At 48.5% G+C, this 22,182-nt stretch overlaps 1 protein-coding gene across 1 annotated transcript in view; it reads right to left on the bottom strand.

Annotated features, from left to right (window-relative positions):
• LOC118629362 (NUT family member 2G-like) overlaps positions 1–20,954 on the bottom strand; it is a 43,752-nt gene extending 22,798 nt beyond the window's left edge. The window contains exons 1-6 of the mRNA XM_036260377.1: positions 20,939–20,954; positions 17,648–18,365; positions 17,170–17,298; positions 16,500–16,639; positions 15,787–16,034; positions 15,282–15,398 (exon numbers count right to left, since the gene is read on the bottom strand). Coding sequence (XP_036116270.1) covers positions 15,282–15,398; positions 15,787–16,034; positions 16,500–16,639; positions 17,170–17,298; positions 17,648–18,365; positions 20,939–20,954 — 1,368 coding nt within the window. The remainder of the gene's footprint in view (positions 1–15,281; positions 15,399–15,786; positions 16,035–16,499; positions 16,640–17,169; positions 17,299–17,647; positions 18,366–20,938) is intronic.
• Between the last annotated feature and the right edge of the window lie 1,228 nt (positions 20,955–22,182).

The following is a 22,182-nucleotide window of genomic DNA, read 5'->3' as shown; positions in this document are numbered from 1 at the left end:
AGGATAGGTGTTAATTCTTCTTGAATGTTTGATATTTACCTGTAAAGCCGTCTGGCTCAATACTTTTGTTTGTTTGGAGTTTTTCTAATGACTGTTTTCATTTGTTAGTAGTTATCCATCTGTTCATAGTTTCTATTTCTTCTTAATCCAGTCTTGGAGGATTATATGTTTCTATACATTGTCCAAAGTGTTGGCCTATAATTATTTGTAGTGTTTTTTTATAATTCTTTGTATTTTGTGGTATTAGTTGTCCCTTCTCTTTCATTTCTGATTTTACTTATTTGGGTCCTGCCTTTCTTCTTTCTTTTTACCTTTTCAGAGAATCAGATCTTGATTTCATCGAGGTGTTGTTGTGTTTTTTAATAGACTTTCTTGTTTATTTCTGCTGAGACCATTATTATTTTCTTTGTTCTCCTGTGTTGGGCTTTGTTTGTTGTTCTTATTCCATTTCCTCTGGGTTAAGGTTAGGTTGTTTATTTGAGGTTTTCTTTCTTGAGGTAGGCCTGTAATGAGTCTTAGAACTGCTTTTGTTGTGTCCCACAGATTTTGTGTCATTGTGTTTTCACTTTCAGTTGTCTCATGGTATCTTTTGATTTCTTCCTTGATCTGGGTAACTCATTCATTGTTTAGTGGCATGTTACTTACCATGTGTCTGTGTGTTTTCCAGTTTTCTTCTTGCCATTGATTACTAGTTTTATACCATTGTGATAAAAGAAGCTTGAAATGATTTAAACATTTTTTTTTCTGTTATTGATTTCAGAGAGAGAGGAAGGGACAGGAAGAGAAAGATAGAAACATCGATGAGAGAGAACATCAATTGGCCGCCTCCTGCATGCCCCCCACTGGGGATTTGGCCCACAACCTGGGCATGTGCCCTGAGTGGGAATTGAACCAGCAATATCTTGGTACATGAGTCGATGCTCAGCCACTGAGCCACACAGGCCAGGCTGAAATGATTTAAATCTTCTTAAATTTATTCAGACTCTTTTTGTGTCCAAATATGTTGGTATATCCTGTACAATTTTCCATGTACACTTGAAGAAAAGAATGTATATTTTGCTACTTTGGCGTGAAATGCTCCAAAAATATCAATTCATGTCATCTGGTCTAATCTGCCATTTAAAGCTGCTGTTTCCTGTTGATTTTCTGTCTGGATGATCGATCTATTGATGTCAATGCGGTGTTAAAGTCCCCTAGACTTACTGGATTACTGTCAACCTGTCCCTTTATGTCCAATATTTGCTTTATACATTTAGGAGCTCCAACAGTGCCACCCCCTCTTCTTTCAGAAATGGAGAGTCTTGTGTCATAGAGGAGGAGTGAATTTTCCCCAGTGACACAGCACCAGACTCCTGTTTGTGAACCTCTCTGCCTGAGATACTGGGGTGGAAAGGTACAGACACGTGGAAGCCACGATCTTAAGCCAGGGACATTGTTACCCTCTGAGACCTTTAGTTCTTTGATCTTCAGATAAGGTCTCTGATGTACCCAGCCCTTGGCAGGCCCACTCAAGGATGTCTGTCACCTAGCAGATGCTGCTGTGGCCACCCTTATTTCCTTTGTCCAACCCTACAGGGCTTGCTCAGCTGTGCTCTGCTACTCAGTCCTTGGCAACAGTCAGTGAAGGCAGAGTATGGGCACTCCTGTGATTTTGGCCAGGACATCTGACCCTTGGCCTTGCTTTTCCCATCTGTGAGGTGGAGAAGGGCCTCCCTAGTAGCGGCATTTGGGGGTACCACCAGTATCTCTATCATAGGCCAGGGGGTTTCTCCACTGTGTGTGGGAAGCCCAAGGTGATGGGGGAAGATCTATAGTAGCCAGGATTTAGTGGCTGACCAGGGGCCACGGCAGGCTAGCTTGCTGCACCAAAACTTTGCAGGCCAGAAGGGAGTGGCAAGAAATATTCAAAGTGATGAAAAGCAAGGATCTACAACCAAAATTACTCTATTCTGCAAACCTATCATTTAGAATCGATGGACATATCAAGAGTTTTCCAGACAAGATAAGCTAAAGGAGTTCATCACCAACAAACCAGTATTATATGAAATGTTGAAGGGTATTCTTGAAGAAGATTAAAAAAAGGAAAAATAAAATGGCAATAAATACATATCTATCAACAATTGAGTCAACAAACAAAATGAATAAGCAGAAGAGAAACAGACTCACAGATACAGAGAACTTTTTGTTGGTTGCCAGATGGGAGAGGGCTGGAGGATGGGTGAAAAAGTGAAAGAATTTAGAAATACAAATTGGTTGTTAGACTGACAAACCTCAGAAGGAAGAAATAAACTGAAGAACTTATATGCATCTATGCATAACTAATGGAAACAGAAAAAAGTGTGGGGGATGCAGGAGGGGGGTGGGAGCAGGGAGGAGGCGTCAATGGGAAGACAATTGGGGGGGAAAAAGAGGGGACACTTGTAATACTTTCAACAATAAAGAAAAATTATATATTTAACGAGATACACACACACACACACACACACACACACACACACAGAAAACTTCAAATCAGAAACCATGAAGACTCTTGATTCCAAAACTCAAAGATTCCCAGACTTTCAGAGCCTTGAACTTAGGGAACTCTGATGCTTTAGAATTACACACTTTTCAGAACTATAACTAGAATGGTTTCTGTTGAGAAATCAACTGACAGTCTTATGGGAGCTCCCTTGCAGGTAACCAATTGCTTTTAAGATTCTCTCTTTGACTTTAACTTTTTGTACTTTAATTATGATGTGTCTTGGTGTGGGCCTCTTTAGGTTCATCTTGTTTGGGACTGTCTTTGCTTCCTGGACTAGTATGTGTGTTTCCTTCACCAAGTTAGGGAAATTTTCTATCATTATTTTTTATAATATGTTTTTAATGTTTTGCTCTCTCTCTTCTCCTTATAGCACCCCCATGATGCCAATATTGGTACGCTTGAAGTTGTCCCAGAGGCTCTTTACACTAACACTTCCTCATTTTTTTAAACTCTTTTTTCTCTTTGCTATTCTGAGTAGGTGTTTTTGCTTCATTATACTACAAATCGATGGGTTGTTTCTCAGCTTCATCTGCACTGCTATTGGTTCTCTGTAAATTAGTCTTTCTTTCAGTTAGTACACCCTTTATTTCTGACTGGTCCTTTCTTATGCTCTTGAGATCCTCACTAAGTTCCTTGAGCATCCTTATTACCAGTGTTTTGAACTCTGCATCTATTAGATTGCTTATCTCTTTTTTCTTTAGTTGTTTTCCTGGAGTTTTGTTCTGTTCTTTCATTTGGGACATATTTCTTTGTCTCCTCATTTTGGCTGCCTCTTTGTGTTTATTTCTATGTATTAGGCAGAGCTGCTATGTCTCCTAGACTTGGTGGGGTGGCCTTTTGTAGTAGGCTTCCCGTAGGGTCTGGTGGCACAGCCTCCCTGATAACCCCAGCTGGGCACCTGAGACGCCACCCACCTCCCATGTGGAGTGTACACCCTTCAGTTGTAGGTGAGTCTTGATTGCTGTTGGCATATCAATGGAAGGGATTTACTCAGGTTTATCAGCTGAAAGGACTGGCTGTAACCACTGAGCACCAACCTCTGACCACCTTGGAGGATCAGCTGTGAAGGGGCCCACCACACATTGCAAGACTTACTTCAGCAGGGCTCTGGTACCCACTGAGTCCACCTCTAGAGTGTGTCACTTGTGGAGGTGGTTGGGTGGTGGTGCTTTGACATGGTCTGAAGCTGTCCACTGGGTGTGTTGGCTCTGGGGCCTCCCAGGAGGCACAGACCAAAGTCAGCCTCTGCCTCTGTTCTACCTGGGGCCACCAGGCATAAGCTACAAAGCTATCTACAGATGGCTGCTTCTTCTACTGGGCTTAAAGGTGCCCAGGCAAGGCCAAGCTGTGAACCAAGGCTGGCTGCTGCTAGTGCCAGGCCTGAGGCAACTTAGTGAAAGGTATGCAGCTCGCTGAGGCCAGATGATGCTTGTTTGAGAGATTTTTAAAAAATCCAAAGCATGAGCCCAGAAAGGCCATTTCTACGGTAAAAGCACTGAAAATAGCTAGGGTGTGCCTGAAAGTTGGGTGGGCCAGGGCCTCAGGGAATCACTAGAGGGGGCATGCAGTGTGAGCCAGGTTGCTGAAGTTCCAGATATGGTGCTCGTCAGCCAGCCCATGGAGGAAGGGCTCACCAAAGATCAATGGCCTCTGCCAGCATGTTTGTCTGGGAGAAAGATGCTTCTCTAGCTCTCGACCTGATGCCAAACAACCCTGTTCTTTCCTGTATGTTTCTGGTGCCTTCCAAGCATCCTCCCCTGTGCTGGAGCCCAGAGGAGTCCAAGCAAGTCTGTTCATGAGCCCTTTAAACGAACTGCCTGGGACCCCAGCAGTCTCAGCCTCCCTGAGCCTCAATTCCCGCTGGTTTTTACAGCCAGAAGTTATGGGGCACTGGAACCCTGAACTGGGGTGGCTGGTGTGGGACTGAGACCCGTCAGTCTTCAGGGAGGACCTTCGCAGCTGAAGTATTCCTCCTAATGTTTACCTGCCACATGTGTGTGTGGGACAAGCCCATCTGCCTCCACTCCTACTACCAGTCTTGATGTGGCTTCTTTAATTTCATAGTTGTAGGACTTTCATTCAACTCGATTTCAGGTGGTTCTGAATGATGGCTGTTCTGTAGTTTAGTTATAATTTTGATCTGGTTGTAGGTGGAGGCGAATACCACATTTACCTACACTGCCATCTTGACAAAAAGTTCAAGTCCAGAGTTTTAATCAGCCATGGATCCACAGTGCAGAAGGCCAGGACAGAGCACTAAAGTAGCTACAGCCACTCACATTGGGATCTGGGAAAGGGAGGATGAACTGGACTGGAACTGTGTGGGTACACTAAAGATTTGGAAGGTGCAGAGAGTTTTTGCTGAGTCATGGATGCACAGGACAATCGCCATCTTGCTCAGGGAGCCCCTTCCCACAGCCCCGGGGACAAGCAGCGACTCCTTCCTTGGAGATTTAAACCCACCAAGTGGCCAGAGAAATGAAAATTGAGGCTCATTAACAACTAGCTTCTTCCCCACCCTCTGGAAATTTTCTTACACTAAACACCTGAGGAAGTTTTTCATTCATCTGATGGCTACAACCCAAAGCTCATCAAACAACTGAGACGAATAGCTTCCAGGCAAAAAGCTAGAGGATAACTGAACCTTTCATGGGCTTGCAAATCTACCCAGGAAAGTAAGACTTGACAGTTGAGTTTAACATGGGTCCTCCCACATTCATCCAGACCAAGGAGAGGGAGCTACAAACAGCAGAACACCAACACCCACAGGAAAAATTTGGCAGGCTCCAAAACCCACATATATAGCCAAAATGGTGAAACAAAGAAACAAATCCCAATGAAAGAACAAGAGAACTCTACCGAAGATGAGGTCAATGAAATGCAATTAAGCAAATGATCAGAGGTAGAGTTCAGAGTGGTGATCTTGAGGAAGCTCAGCAGCATGAGTAAGGAGCTCAACACTATGAGTAAACGTATAGAAACATTAAAAACCACCCAAGTGGAAATGAAGAATAACATAGCAGAAATAAAGCCACATTGGAAGGAATAACCAGCAGAGTAGAGAAAGCTGAAGACCAGATCTATGAATTAGAAGACAGGGTAGAAAAAAAATCAACCAATCAGAAAACCACGTGGAAAAAACAATTCAAAAATAGGAAGACAGCTTAAGCAAACTGTGGGACAACTGGCAATGTAACAACATTTGCATCATAAGAATTCCAGAAGAAGAAGAAAATCAGTAAGTGTTAGAGAATATATTTGGAAAAATAGTGACAAAAAATTTCCCTAGCTTGGAGTTGGAAGAAGGCATTCAAGTTCAAGGAGCATAGAGAACCCCAAATAAGAAGAGCCCAAAAGGCTCACACCAAGACACATCATAATTAAAATGCCAAAAATTAAATACAAAGAGAGAATCCTAAAGGCAGCAAGAGATAAGGGACAGATTACCTACAAAGGAACCCCCATAAGGCTGTCAGCTGATTTCTCAACAGAAACAATAAAGGCCATAAGGGAATGGCATGAAGTAATCAAGGTAACAAAAAACAAAGATCTGAATCCAAGACTACTCTATCCAGAAAGGTTATCATTCAAAATAGAGGGTGAAATAAAGATCCTCCCAGACAAAAAAGGCTAAGGGAATATATTAGCAACAAACCAGCACTGCAAGAAATGCTAAAAGGACTGCTGTAATTAGTAGAAGAAATAGGAAGAAAAATAGAACCACAATAAATAAAAATGGCAATAAATTAGTACCTATCAATAATAATTTTAAATGAAAATGGATTGAACCCTCCAATGAAAATACACAGAGTAGCTGATTGGATAAAAAGGCATGACTCATATATATGTTGTTTACAAGAGACCCACCTCATAACAAAAGACTGTTGTGAGTAAAGGGATGGAAAAAAATCTTCCAAGCAAATGAAAAAAAAAAAAAAATTGTGGTAGCAATACTCACATTTGATAAAATAGATTTCAAAATGAAGGCCATAATTAAAGACAAAGAAGGCCACTACATAATATTGAAAGGATCTATCCAACAGGAAGATATAACCTTGGTAAAATATATATGCACTCAATATAGGAGCACCAAAATATATTTAAAAACTTCTGGAAGACTTCAAAGGAGAAATTGACAGCAATATAATCATAGCAGGGAACTTCAACACCCCACTGAGTTCACTGGATAGATCTTCTAGACAAAAAATTAACAAGGAAACACAGACTCTAAATGAGGCACCAGAGCAAATGGATTTAATAGAAATCTACAGAGAAAGCCACCCCAAAACTGCAGAATTCACATTCTTCTCAAGTGCGTATGGGACATTCTCAAAGAGAGACCACATGTTAGGACACAAACTAAGTCTCTACAAGTTCAAGAAGATTGAAATCATATCAAGCATCTTCTCAGATCACATTAACATGAAACTAGAAATCAATTACAACAAAAACATGCAAAAACATTCAAACACATGGAGGCTAAATAACATGTTTTAAACAATGAATGGGTTACCAAGGAGATCAAGGAAGAAATTAAAACCTTCCTGAAAACCAATGAAAATGAACATGCAACAACACAACATCTATGGGGTGTAGCGAAAGCAGTCCTAAGAGGGGAGTTCATAGCACTACAGGCCTACCTCAAGAAACAAGAAAAATTTCTAATAGATAATCTAGCCTCACAACTGAAAGAACTAGAAAGCAAACAAAAAGAAAAACCCAGAGCAAGTAGAAGGAAAGACATAGTAAAGATCAGAGCAGAAATAAACGACATAGAGACCAAAAAAAAAAAAAAATTCAAAAGATCAATTAAACAAAGATCTGGTTCTTGAAATTATAAACAAGACTGATGGACCTATAGCCAGACTCACCATGAAACAAAAAGAGAGGACCTTAGGAAACAAAATCAAAAATGAAAGAGGAGAAGTAACAACTGACACCACAGAAATACAAAGGATCATTGAAACATACTATGAACAATTATACACCAAAAATTGGACAATCTAGGTGAAATGGACAAATTTCTAGAAACACACAGTCTCCCAAAACTGAACTGGGAAGAGTTAGAAAACGTGAACATTCTAATAACAACTAAGGAAATTGAAGAGGTAATCAAGACTCTCCCAGCAAACAAAAGCCCAGGCCCATACAGCTTCACGGGGAAGTTTTACCGAACATTCAAAAATGAACTAACATCCATTCTCCTCAAACTATTCCAAACAATTCAAGAAGAAGAAAGACTTCCAAACTTGATATATGAGGCCTACATAATTCTAATTCCAAAACCAGATAAAGACACTACAAACAAAGAAAACTACAGGCCAATATTCCTGATGAACAAAGATGCCAAAATCCTGAACAAAATACTAGCAAATCGGATCCAGCAATACAAAAAAAAAAAAAAAATTATTCACTATGACCAAGTGGGATTCATCCCAGGGATGCAAGGCTGGTACAATATTTGCAAATCAATAAATGTGATACACCAAATAAAAAATAAAAAAAAAGAAAGATAAAAATCATATGATCATATCAAAAGACGCTGAAAAAGCATTCAACAAAATCCAGCACCCATTTCTGATAAAACGCTCAGCAATGTGGGATTAGAGATATCACATCTTGACATAATAAAGAACATAGAGGAAAAATCTACAGCCAACATCATGCTCAATGGGCAAACACTAAAAGCATTTCCCTTTAGAACAAGAACAAGAAAGGATGCATACTTTCGCCACTCCTATTTAACATAGTAGTGGAAGCCTTAGCCACAGCAGTCAAACATGAAGAAAAAATTAAGGGGATCCTAATGGGAAAGGAGGAAGTGAAACTGTCATTATTCGCAGATGACATGATACTATACATAGAAAACATTAAAGACTTCATCAAAAATCTTCTATATTTAATAAACCAATTTGGCATGGTAGCAGGATACAAAATTAACATCAAAGAATCGATGGCATTCTTATACACCAATAATGAATTCACAGAAAAAGTAAAAAAAAAAGAAAAAACCGCCCTGGCCAGTTTGGTTCAGCGGTTAGAACATTTGCCTGCGGTCCAGAAAGAGCCAGGTTTGGTTCCCGCTAAGGGCACGTGCCTCAGTTGCAGTTTGTCCCCAGCCCTGGTTGGGTCGTGCGGGTGGCAGCCTCTTCATGTGTTCCTTTCACGCTGATGTTTCTCTCTCTCTTCCAGTCCCTCCCTCCGACACTGTCTGAACATAAAATGGAAAAATGTCCTCGGGTGAGGATAAAAAACAAGAATATCCCATTTACCATTGCAGCAGAAAAAGTATTAAGAAATAAACTTGACCAAAGAAGTAAAGGACCTATTCACAGAAGACTACAGGACATTGAAAGAAGAAATAGAGGAAGATATAAAAAGTGGAAGCTTATACCTTGTTCATGAACTGGAAGAATTAACATCATTAAAATGCATATACTACCCAAAGCATTCTATAGATTCAATGCAATCCCCATCAAAATTCCAACGGCATATTTCACGGAACTAGAACAAATATTTCAAAATTTCACATGGAACCAAAAAAAGATCCCAAATAGCCACAGCAATCTTGAAAAAGAAGAACAAAGTAGGTGGGATCACGATACGGGATATCAGGTTATACTACAAAGCTACTTTAATCAAAACAGCCTGGTACTGGCACAAGAACAGGCATATAAGTCAATGGAACAGAACAGAGAACCCAGAAACTGACCCAAGACATTTTGCTCAATTAATATTTGACAAAGTTTGCAAGAGCATACAATGAAGTAAAGACAGCCTCTTTAATAAATGATGTGAGGAAAATTGGACAGCTACATGCAAAAAAAAAGAAAGAAAGAAACTAGACCACCAGCTTACACCATACACATGAATACACTCAAAATGGTTAAAGACATAAATGTGACTCATGAATCCATAAAAATCCAAGAAGAAAATCTAGGCAACAAAAATTCAGACATCATATGGAGCGGAATTTTTACTGATGCATCACCTAAGGCAACAGAAACAAAGGAAAAAATGAACACATGGGACTACATCAAACTAAAAATTTTCTGCACAGCAAAAGAAACAACCATCAAAATGGAAAGGGAACCCACTGTATGGGTGAGTATAATTGCCAATGATGCATCAGATAAAGGGTTACATTCCAAAATATATAGAGTACTCATACAGCTCAACAAAAAGAAGATGAAGAACCCAATTAAAAAATGGGCAGGGACCTTAATAGGCACCTCTCCAGAAAGGACGTACACATGGCCAAGAGACAGATGAAGAAATGCTCAACATTACTAGTCATCAGATAGATGCAAATTAATACAACTATGAGGTATCACCTCACACCTGCCAGAATGGCTGCCATCAACGAATCATCAAACAAGTGTTGGTGAGGGTGTGAAGAAAAGGGAACTTTAGTACACTGCTGGTGGGAATGCAGACTGGTGGAGCCACTATGGAAAACATTCTGGTGCTTCCTCCAAAAATTAAAAATTGATCTGCCGTTTGACCCAATGATTCCACTTCTAGGAATATATCCTAAGAAACCTGAAACACGAATCAGAGAGAATATATGTACCCCTATGTTTATAGCAGCACTATTTACAATGTCTAAGATCTGGAAACAGCCCAAGTTTCCATCAATAAATGAGTGGATTAAAAAGCTGTGCTACATATATACAATGGAATACTATGCAGCTGTAAGAAAGAAAGATCTCTTATCCTTTGAGACGAAATGGAGGAACCTCAAGAGTATTATGCTAAGTGAAATACGCCAATCATAAAACGACAAATGCCACATGATCTCACTCATTTGTGGAATATAATGAACAAGGTGGGCTCATGAACCAAATAGACCCAGAGACATAGAAAGGAGTATGGTTCAGACTGACAAACCTCAGAGTAGGGGTTGGGGGGATGGATGAGATGAACCAAAGAACTTAAATGCATGTATGCACAACCAATGGACATAGACAACAAGGTTGGGGGTGGGGAGTGGGGAGTGGGATGGGAAGGAGAGTGTCTAGGGGGGAAAAGGAGAAACATCTGTAAGAAAAATAAATAGAAATTGAGGGGGGAAAGTGGTGAAGATAATTTTAAAAAGGAAGAATTAGCCTGACAAGTGTGGATCAATGGTTAGAGTTTCGGTCCTTGCACCGCAGAGTCTCCGGTTTGATTCCCGATCAGGGGCACATACCCGGTTTGCAGGCTTGATGATCCCGGAACCAGGTCAAGGCTCATGGAGACAATAGACACCTCTCTCACACTGATGTTTTTCTCTCTCTCCCCACGTCCCTCCTTCCACTCTCTCTAAAAATCAATGGAAAAAATATCATCAAGTGAGCATTAACAATAAAAAAGAAGAATCACAGGCATACATTTTCATGACGCAGGATTGTCAACAAATTTTTAGACATGACACCAAAAACGAAAGCAACAAAATAAATAAATAAATAAATAAGTGGTGCTTCATCAGAAGTTCAGACTCTTTTTCTTCCAAAGACACTACAAGAAAGTAATGGACAACCCACAAAATGGGAGAATTTGGTGGAAATCTTATCTCTGGAACAACACTTTTACCTAGAATATAAAAAGAATGCTTATAGCTCAATAATAAAAGTCAAACCAAAAAAAGTTGGCAAGCGGTGAAGAACATGGGTCTGAAGAAGACACACACGTGGCCAGTAAACACATGAACAGACATTCAACACGACGGAAACCCACCTCCATCCACAGTGAAATGCCACTTAGAACCACGAGGGTGGTGACAGGTCCTGCTCCTCGATCACTGGGATGTCCCAGGGATTCCATGGCTTCTTCCAGGGGATCTGTTCTTAGTGGAGGAGGAGGAAGTCTCTGGTGCCACCCAGGCTGTCCCAATTCCTGGTGTGTGACCTGCACTCAGTCCCCTGACCTCCCAAGCCCACTGTGCTCACAGAAGAACGGGTGACAGGTAACAGACTCCCAGGCTCTCTGTGGACCCCCAGCGAGCTACAGGGAGGGGGAGCAGCAGAGAGCACCAAGCACCCAGGGAGCACCTTCCCTGCATGACCCACGTGATTTTCATGGAGTGTGAGGGGACAGGGTTGTCGTTTCTACAGCTTCTACCTCAGTCACGAGGAGCGCTGCCCAGCTTCCTACCTCATGCGCTGTCCTCCCAAGTGTCCTGTCAAGTCTGTTTTTCTGTAATAAAGACGGACGGCTGCAAAGAAAATATGAAACACATCTTCCCTTTCTTCCCATTGGACCTACCCTAGTGTTCTCCAAAGCCTCCAGTGCAAATCTCTACAAGAATCCACGTAGCCCGTGGACTTGGACTCGCCCACGGATGAAGCAGTGATGGGCCTCTAGTCGGCCCCACTGTGCAGGCTCCAGGGAGATGTCGGGGTTCACAGGGTCGGAGGTGGAGGCAAGGGCCTGGTGTGAACCTGGTGCTGGTGACTGAGGACCCAGCACACACAGGGGTGGAGCAAATAAGTTCCCTTCAAACAAGACTCATTCCGTGTCTCTAACAACCCTGAGGAGGTGGTGCATTATCCTGTTTCACCACAAACCTCATGAAAACAGAGAAGTCAGAAGATTAATTTCGACCAGTGAATGGAGGGCCCAGGCCCTGTTTGTCACCTATCACATTTGCATACAGATCCTACCACCCTAGGCAGGGACACAGCAGGTGGGCATGTGGGGAGGATGCTCACCCACGAGGGGTGGCAGCTCCTGGACCAGTCCCACAACACTCACCGAGTCTACACAACCTCTGAGCCCTTTCTCTGTGTTGAGGCCCAGCTGGACAGGGAGTGGGCAGCAGCTGAGAAAGTGTGACCAAGATGAGACGTGTCCTTCACAAAGTGCCCAGGTGGGCGGGGACACGTGGCCGCTGCCCTCCGCCCAGGAGGAGGGAAGGCAGCGAGGGCCTGTGGGCTGATCTGCGATCTGTGGGAGGGGCGGGGCCCTGACATGAGTCCATTCTCACCAGGCTCTTTGTGGGGCCCAGGCCACCTGTGGAAATAGACAGCTTCATTCCCTTCCCATCGCTGCTGCTGAATCACAGTCCTGGGCCACAGCTTTGCGTGCTGGGTGGAGCCAGGGCCATGCTCAGGGAGGCTCAGCCGTCCTGACACCCCCTGGCCCAGGGAAGGAATCAGAACTGCAATCCTGGAGAGCAGGCACCGGGCAGGGGGAAAGGGGTGAGGACCAGGGCGTGACCCCGTGGGAGCAGAGCTGGGACCAGGCAGTTCTGCACACGGGTGTCCTGGGCTCAGCTCCTGTCCCTCACTGCTGGCTCATCTCACTCTTACAGCTGGGGTTCGGGTCCCCTGTTTAGACTGTGAGTTTGTCCAAGTGCCCACAGTAGGGTGACTGGGGACCCTCCTTCAGCCTGAATCTCCAGGCCCACCAGCCCTGGGGCCATACCCACCTGGGCCCCTGCAGCCCCTGCTGGCTGTGCTGTGACGCTGGGTGACAGTCTGTGAGTAGGAACTGTTTCCACGTGAGTGTACATCTGCGCAGCATCTCCTCACACTGAGTGCAGCCATGGGAGGGGGGAAGGGACAGTAGCTGTGGGTGTCCTTGAAGACCACTGTCCCTGAGCCTCGTCCCTCAGCCAGAGCAGATGGGTCCTCCGTTCAGTCGGACAAGATGCTCCCACACAGAAAACAGCACAGGACTTGGTATCAGCCCCACCCACTGTCACTTCCCGCGTACCCACCATTACCAGGCTTGTAACCCCGTGTCCCGGCCTCACCCCTCCACCACCCTGCATTTTCAACCATCCCGCTGAGTCTAGAGGATGCTTCCCCTGCCAGGAAGCCCAGAGGCAGACACCCTGTCCCCTGAGGCCAAATCTTGTCCTCTCTGGTCAGGCCACCCACACAGGACACCCTGGATAAGCTGAGAATCCCTCACCCCATTGTCTGACCGCTTCAGGGGCCCCTGACCAGTGGGGAGCAGAAGAGATGGGAGGGGTGGCTGGGAGTGGAGAGCTGTGTGCTCCCAGGTGCAGTGGGCAGAATCCCTGTCAGTCTGGAAGCGGGGGCTGAAGGGTCACCTGTGGATTCATAGCACCCCTGACACCCCACATCCTTCCCCCTCTCAGGTCCCCTCTCTAAGGAACATCGTAGGTCCGAGTGTGGAGACAGCAGCCCGCAGAGCATTTTCCAACAAAATCATCTTTATTCAAAATTGACACAATGTCCCCAAGGTGCTGCTCCTACCCCTCCCCCAGGCCCACCCCCAGGCCCACCCCCACCCTAACAGTCCTGCCCCCCTCCCTGCCTCCACCCTCCATGTCAGGAGAACAGCCAGGATCAGCCCTGGGATGAGAAGGAGCTCTTGGCTCCTCTGGGGGACAGACAGGTCACATCTAGTCTGGGCCCCCCGGGGGCCTGGCAGCCGGAGGAACACCCCACAGCTACATCCTGGCTGCAGTGCCGCTTCGCCCAACCCCCAGGGACAGACTGGTCACTCTTTCTCTTCTGAGGCTGTGAGGAGCTACCCAGCCCCAGAGCCAATGCTGGCCTCCCAGACACCCCGAGGTCTGCCCCTGGGAGGGGGGTCTTCTCAGCATGGACGAGGCCTCCACCCAGAGCACGCTTCCTGGACTTGGAAGCTGAGGGTGGAGCTCGGCTGAGGCCTAGTGTCTGATAGAACCGGGACTGGGCAGCTCCCCGGGGCCCCCGAGCTCCAGGGCAGACACGGCCCGAGGTCGGGACAGGGCTCAGGGACAGCACACAGGGCAGCAGGCTCTTAGGAGAGGCCGAGAGGAAGGCCAGGCTGGGCAGGTCCCCCTCATCCTCCCTGGACCTGTCCACTGGCCCGTGAGGCTCCCTAACAAGAGGGGGCTCTCTGGGAATGGAGGCCTCCCTGGGTCCCAGTCCAGAGTAAGTGCGCCCGCGATCCTGGGGAGTCGAGGGGGGACATTGAGCCCGGAGTGGTGGGTGCTCCTGACGTCCTGAAGAGACAGCAGAAGCCCTGGGCCCCGACAGGTGGGCGTCTGTTAGATGGGGCCATTGACGGTCCTTGAAGTCGGTCTCCGGTGGGCTGGCCTTCTCACTGCCCCCCAGCTGGGGGCCGAGGTCACAGCTCTGGGCATCGTGGCCAGCCACAGACTGAGAAGGACGTGAGTCCCACAGGGCTGCGCCGTGACTCGGGGATGCCTGCACACCCTCTGTCCTCTCTGAGGCCAGGAGCCGCTTCTCTACCAGCTGTGAGAAAGGGGACAGTGACTGGCTCTGCACACGCGTGTGAGAGGGGGAGGAGCAGGGTGATGGGACAATGGCGTTGGGGGGAGGAAGGCAGAGGGTGGCACAGTGACTCAGATTAAAACCATACATGTGGCTCTGCTGCTGTCCCCTGTGCCACATTCCCAGCCTGTGTCCTTGCTTCCCCTCTGGGCTCCACACCCTCTCCTTCCCATCATCCTCTTCTCTCTCTAGTCCTCTCCTTGTCGTCCTGACTGCACACACCCGGAGCTGACCCCTGGGCGTGCAGCTTACCGGCATGGTGGGGTGCACAGTCCTGTACACCCCTCTTCTGGGATGCTTCCTGCCCTGGTTAACCTGGGTGCACCCTCCCATGGCTCATCTGGGATTCCTCGACCCCCAATCTACCTGGAACCCCTCCCTCCCTGACTCACACTGGGACCCTCCATCCACTCTGTTAGCTGGGGTCCCTCTGCCCTTTAACTCGCCTGGGTCCTTCCCTCCCCCGGCTCACCTGCAGTCTCCCTTCCATACTCCTAAGGTCCTACCCTCCCCCGGCTCACCTGGGCAGGAGAGACTCCTTCTTCCTGCTCCATCTTCTCAGCCAGGTCCGAGAGATCCATGTCTGCTCCTGAGGAAAGTGCTCGTGCTGTGAATAGCGGGTGAATGACTTCCTCCAACTGGGAGACAAGAAAGAAGCTGTGAGCATCCTTGCAAGGGAGTAACCTGTGAGCCAGCAGGACCGAGGACAAGTAGAAAAGCAGACCCCCACCCCATCCTCATGCACAAGGTGGGTGTTTTACTCCATCTTAGTCATCAGCCACACACACACCTGGGAACACATACACATACAAGCACAAGGGCAGACCCACCTGCACATAGACAGCACACATCACTCACATACAACACGCACATCACACACAGACACACTCACTGACACCCACGCATGCTCCCAGCTCAGGAACCAAGAACAGAGCTCAATCCCATTGGCCTGGGCAGAACCCAGGCCTGGCTGTTGGAGAGCCACCCTCTGGAAGCTTTGGACCCCGGAGCTCTGAGCCAGCCCACCTGGGTGACGAAGTCGTTCTGGGAGCACAGCTCGTCAAGGTAGCTCAGGAAACCTTCCTCCTCATACCACTCCTTAGTGTGCTCTTTCCGTTCTCCTCCTGGCTCCCCTGAGGCTGAGTGCGCCAGCCCCTCCAAATAGTCCATGGTGTCCATGTACTCTTGCACGGCCTCAGGGGGGATGCCATTGGGTGACTCGGTCTCCCCTGGCCGCTGCAGTGGGTGAGCGCACTGGGTGCTGGGAGTGTTCACTGGGCAGAGAGGGAAGAGGAAGGAGCGTGAGGGGATAACGCTTCCACCTCCCGAGCATGTGAAGGGGAGGGCAGTGCTTGGGGGGCATTCACATGGGTGCGACCGGTCAGGACCACCTGAAGCCCTGTGGCCCTGTGAGGGGAGAGGACAGAGGGAGCATGCAAGACAGTCGTGTGTGAGGACATGTCTAGCCACCGATTCTCCAAGGGTCCCCCTTCAGCCTGCTTCTCAGCACACTGTATGTTGGGGCCTTTGGCAAGGAAATAGGAGAGGGGTTATGAGAGTTGACCAAGTCCAGACCCCATGGTGACTAAGGGCAGCTGAGGCCCTGGCTTTCATGGTGTTTCAGTTGAAAGACCAAAGCATCCTTGAAGGAAAAGGACCAATAGGGTGGGGACAGTGAGCCCTGTCCTGGGTCCCTCTTGTCTTTCGCCCTGGGCTCCTGTGGGAACGTCCTGGCGTACCTGGCTGCGGGCCCACCACTGAGGCAGGGAAACCCTGAGGATCAGGTCTCGGTGGGGCTGGAAGAGGCTGGACCTGTGCCCCCTTCATCAACTGCAACTTCCTAATCTGCATGTCCTCCTCCGCCTGAAACTCCATGAACCTGGGGGAGAGGGAGACACAGGCTATGCTGAGAAGGAGGCACCCAGAGCCCAGCAAAGGCAGCAGTAATGGGGGGTGGGGGTGGGAGAACAAGGGCCTTGGGGCTGTCAGGGCCAAGGCACCGAGCAGGCAGGAGGCTGCCTGGTGGGGACGTTCCCTGCACAGCCTCTCTGGCTGGAGTCTGTCCCCACTGGGCTTGGCACGTTCACCCCCACCTGTCCTGAGGCGTCATGTCCAGCCAAGGATGGCTCAAGATCAGACGAGGGTGGAGCTCCCAGGGGACGTAGGGCAGAAGAACCCAGGTCTGAAGGTGAGGGAGAGGCTTCCAGAGGAGGGAAGGGCCACTGGGCGGTGGGGACCCTGTGCTGACCAACAGCCCTCTTCCCTACATCCTCTCTGCTGAGCACCACCACAGCTGGACCCTGACCTGCACTCAGCACCCCTCAACCCTGCTGCGATCACCCACCCCCTTAACCCTGACTGCGTTCAGCAACCAACCCAAAGCTGTGGGGACCAAGCACCCTGACTCACTTTGCTGCCATGTCGTAGTAGGTCATCCGGTCAAAGTTGCTTGTGCTCTGCCATTCCTGCACGGCCTGCCCAATTCCCTCCTCCAACGTCATGGTGGGCTTCAGGCGGGACAGGGACTGGAGCACTGGCCTGTAATACCTCAGGGTCAGTCACAGGCTACAGCCTGCACTCCACCCTCCTGACCACCCGGCTCTGAGGAACACACGTTCCCACCCCACCCAGCATCACTGAGCACCGAGAGTGGGGAGGAGGTGTCTGCGCATAGACAAGCCTTCCCAGCTCCTGCTGTTACTGCCTCACATTCACACCAGACATGAACCTGGACTGGAGGCAGACTGTCCACTTGCACCCTACAGCTGGACATCAGCCTCAGCCCTTCCTGTCAGGACCCCAGGAGCAGCCAGCCTGCATGTCCCTCCCACGTTCCTCTAGGATGGGAAGCTCCAGGGGAGCCCCGTGCCCTGCCCAGTGCACTCACAGGAGAAAGCAGGAAAGAGCTTCCGCATCAGGACTCTGGGGAAGGTGCCCCTGGGCCAGGGCTTTGAAGAGCTGCCATCGTCGGAAGTCCTCGTAAAGAATCTTGGGGTTACAGGAACCATCCGGCGGGTCCTTGGGCTGGGAGGTGGCCAGGCCACCCTCCCTGGAAGCCCTATGCGGCCATGGCCCAGCATTCACTGGGGGGATGATGGGAGCCAGCTGGGCAGCTGCTGGTGGAGCTGGAGGAGGAAGGCCGGGACACCAGCCTCCCTGGCTGGTCTGGTTTCCTCCAAAAGCCAATGCAGGAATAATGGTCTCCACTGCAGAGGTCTCCAAGAAGAGGGGTACAGGACATACAGCACCCCCACAGATGGCATCTGGAGCACTGCTGTTGAGTGGGCCTTGAGGCAGGACGATGGTCTGAGTCTCAGGGGGCTGTGGTTGCCCCTCCTCTGACCTGACCTGGTCTATGATGTTACAGGCCCCAGTCCCAATGGGGCCCTGACCAGCATCTCCTGCCACCAGAGGTGCCCTGGGCAAAGCTGACAGCGCCTGGGGCTGGTCAGGAGGGAATGACAGGGTGGTGAGGGTCAACAGGTGCTGCTCCAATGTTGGCTGGTGTGTGGGGCCAGCAGTGGGCGGGAGAAAGGCCAGTTCCATGGAAGGAGTCGTGGAGGCACCAGGGTCCACGCTCACATCCGCTCCCAGCACTGCAGATGCTGTTGAGACAAAGGAAAGGGGTGAATGGAGAAGGAGAATCGGCAAAGAGGACTGAGGTGCTCTGGGTCCCCTTTAGCCACTGGGGAGTCAGAGAGGTGCGTCTCAACAGGTGAGGGCCATTTGGATGGAGCAAATGTGGAGTTTGCAAATGTCCTCAAGTCATTGTCACACTGACCTCCAGTTGAAAATTATTCCACTAGAGAGCTTGCTCCCCTTTCGCCAGGCTCCCTGCCACTCTCTGCAGATCAAAACAGCCCCGGCTCGTGCTGACTCTGAGAACCTCCCTAAGGACTCCCTGGCACCAACCTGCCAGCCTCAGAGGCTGTTCCCCATGACATGGCACTGGGCCGAAATGTTCTCTGTGGGAAATGACCCTGGGCAGACACACTAGTGGTAGGACTTTCTCCAAGGTAAGTTCTAGGCTCCCAAAGGTCTTTTGAGAACAGGCTGTGTCTAAATATTAGGGCCCCATCTCCCCCTCAGTCTTCCTTTTCTTCAATGAAGATCACTCTCGTTGCCTTGGTGGTTTGACTCAGAACTGAGATCACTGGCCTACACACCGAAGGGTCTCGGGATCTGTTCCTGCTCAGAGGCATTTCCTAGTTTGCAGGTTCGTTCTTGGGTTGGATTCATGTGGGAGTGAACTAATAGATATGTCTCTCTCACATCGATGTTTCTCTTTCTCTCTCTGCACCCCTCCCCCCTTCCACTGTATCTAAATATCAATGGAAAATATCTTAGCTGAGAATAAAGAACAACAACAAAAGTCACTCTCACCCTGGCCGGTTTGGCTCAGCGGTTAGAGTGTCGGCCCGTGGACCAGAGAGACCCGGGTTCGGTTCAGGCTAACGGCACGTACCTCGGTTGAAGTTTGTCCCCAGCCCCGGTTGGAATCGTGTGGGTGGCAGCCACTCGATGTGTCTCCTTCACATTGATGTTTCTCTCTCTTCCTCCCTCCTTCCCTCCTGCTCTATCTGAAGATAAACACAAAAAAAATGTCCTTGAGCGAGGATTTAAAAAAAAAAAAATCACTCTCTTTCCTGGTCTTTCCCAACAACACAAAAACACTTGAGTAACATCTCTCCACAAGAAGACAACAGGAACCCTGATATAAGCCTTTAACACAGCAGCCCAGTTTGCACATGTGTGTCAGAGCCAACAATAGCAAACACTTAGCCTGGGCCAGGTTCTGCCACTCCGGCCCCATAGGAATGGCCACCCTCAGGGGCTCTGTTCCCAGGAGAGGGCTCTGGAAAGTAGGTGCTGTGTCCCTGAGATTCTGTCATTTCACAGCCAGCAATGGCTGCAGAGCGCTAGAGGAGGGCAGGAGAGGAGGGCAAAATGGGGGTCTCAGTAGAAGTTTCCAGAAACTTCAATGGCGGCTCTCATGTTAGATTGGTTCTGGGACTGCTACCTGTCTGTGGTCCTTCCCTTCCAGCTCCCAACAATGGAAAGTGAAGGTGCAGTAGAACCAGGTGTGAGCCAGGTGTCAGTGGGACACAGTGGTCGGGAACACAGCCCTGCCCAGAGGAACTCACGCAGACCCTAGTCCAGGAGAACAAGCTACACCCCACGGGCCCCTAACGGCTCAGCACAGGCGTCCTCGGACGTTTCCTAATGACGCAGAAGATCGTCTTCCTGCCTCGGGCTGCTCCCCTTTCCCCTTAATACAGGAATCCGCCTTCACAGACGTTCCACGGGAGAGCCCACCACGCTCCATATCTGTTTTCTGTCCCAAAGCAGGGATGTGGTCTGTGAGCAAACCCCTCAGCTCAAAGGTGAAAGGCAGGGGAGAGGGTGCGCCATGGGACAGACGGTGGAGGACGTAGGTCTGAAGGCCTGAGTGGCCACAGAGGGGGGACAATTCAGGACAGCTCAGGGACCGAGCCCTATCTGGGTGGATGTCACCCGGCTGCCCTGCCCGTGTAGAGCCCAAGACAACAAGCAGCTCCCTGGACTGAGGAGAAGGGAGCTCTGGGCTGGAAGCAGGGGAGAAGCTCTGGGCTGCGGCAGTTGGAGCACCTTCCAGCCTAGCCCTCGGGGAGGACCTTTCACTGAAGACTTGGCCATGGACAGCCCCACTGCACAACTTTCTGGCTAAGACCACCTCTTCCCACTGCCCCATCAGCTCTAGTGTACTCAGCTCAAATCCCTTAGAAAGAAATTGTGGGGCAAGCTCCAGGTGCCCGAGGAACAGGACACAGGACCAGCTTCCCCATGACCCTCCTTGAGCCACTACCACATAACCCACTGGTTCCTACACACACGGGTCAAAGGGGCTTGTCTCCCTCTAGAAAGAATCCATGTGCCCGCCGCCTTCCCTTCTCCACACCCTGACATTTCCCCTGAGTCATCCTGATCCACCTCTTAGGAGCCCTCCTGCCCAGTGTGGTGACAGGTTTCCACTGGGTCCCAGCCTCCCCTGGTGACAGGTCCTTGGAGGTCCAGTGCTGTCTCCTTCCCCTACTTCAGTCCAAACTCTGTTTCCCCAGTGGAAGTGTCACATTTTAATCCCAAGTTTTGAGGGACAGGTTGGTCTCTAAAACACGCCCCCTCCAATCTATAGACTTACCTCCTACTGAAGCCATCTGCGCAGGCTCAGGCAATGACCACTGCCGCCTAGTAGCCTCCACAATGAGAAAATTCAGTCCAGAGCCCAGAGAATGAGCTGCTCCAACAGATGCTCAGCATCCAGTGAAGGAGTTAGGATTTAAATTTAAACAGCAGAATGCAGGACCCTAGACATTCTACAGTGGGGGAGGGGCAGGGGCAGGGGCAGGCGGGCCTGGGTGGGAGGGGCTGGAGAGACATTCCATGGAGGGCTCTGCAGGTAGGCAAGAACCAGCAGTTCCTTTCAGATTTTAAGTGGCAACACCATTGGTGTGTGCCTCTTTAGCAATGTATACATCGGTGTTTTCAGGTTCACAGCACAGAGGCTTGACTTGACGGGCCCTTAATTGCAGTTGTTGATCCATCAACCTAGTTTTGGGCCCTGCAACCTGCTTCCTTCCTGGCTCATGACTTACTTCAACACAGGCTATCCTTTCTGTACAAAATGCAGGACATAGAGCCTGAAAAATACAATAGGAACTTATGGCCACACGGAACCCAGTGTTTGAAGTAGGACTGACTCAGCAGACCCAGCATGTTCGGTTGCTGTGTGCACATCACTCTTTACAAGTTCCATCCAGTCCTGGAAGCTCCGCAGACCGCAGCCGGCCCAGCTTTACACACGATCCTCTTTGCTCCGGTCCAATAGCGCAAGGCCCTGTAGCCTGCAAGGCAAGACCAGAAATCACTACCTTCTGTTTCTCAGAGTATTGTGTTGTTCGATGTTTAATTTTTAACCTTTTGTAATATTTTAAATACATAATGTCTTGGCATAGTTCACAGTCAAATTTTGCAAAATGGAAAATTCAGTGATGAGTGTTTCTCCTTTCCTGCCTCTTGCAAATGACCAGAAAGAGGATCAAATGATTTCAGTTTCTTTGGAAAGTATGAAAAACTCAAGTAAATTAGTAAGTTCATTCTGCTATTATATATATGTTATATTGCCAACTGGAATTCTGCAACGTAATATAAAAAAGGAGGAAAGAGAAGGTGAAACTGTTCCCGTACTATATGCTGTGTCAATGGAAACTGGCTTAGACGGTCAAGTCTTGATCGATGTTATAACAACAAGTTTGCAATGAAAACCTCTGAATCCACGTTTATTGAAAAAGCTCCACATACTAAATAAATCCACTAAGACAAATATTCCAGTACAGTACGTGCATTTGGAAAAACTCTAGGAATGGAGTTAAGGGAAAGAATCTC

Source organism: Molossus molossus, unplaced genomic scaffold (genome assembly GCF_014108415.1).
Source record: "Molossus molossus isolate mMolMol1 unplaced genomic scaffold, mMolMol1.p scaffold_m16_p_14, whole genome shotgun sequence".
Classification (NCBI taxonomy): Eukaryota; Metazoa; Chordata; class Mammalia; order Chiroptera; family Molossidae; genus Molossus; species Molossus molossus.
This window is presented reverse-complemented; position numbering and strand designations above follow the sequence as displayed.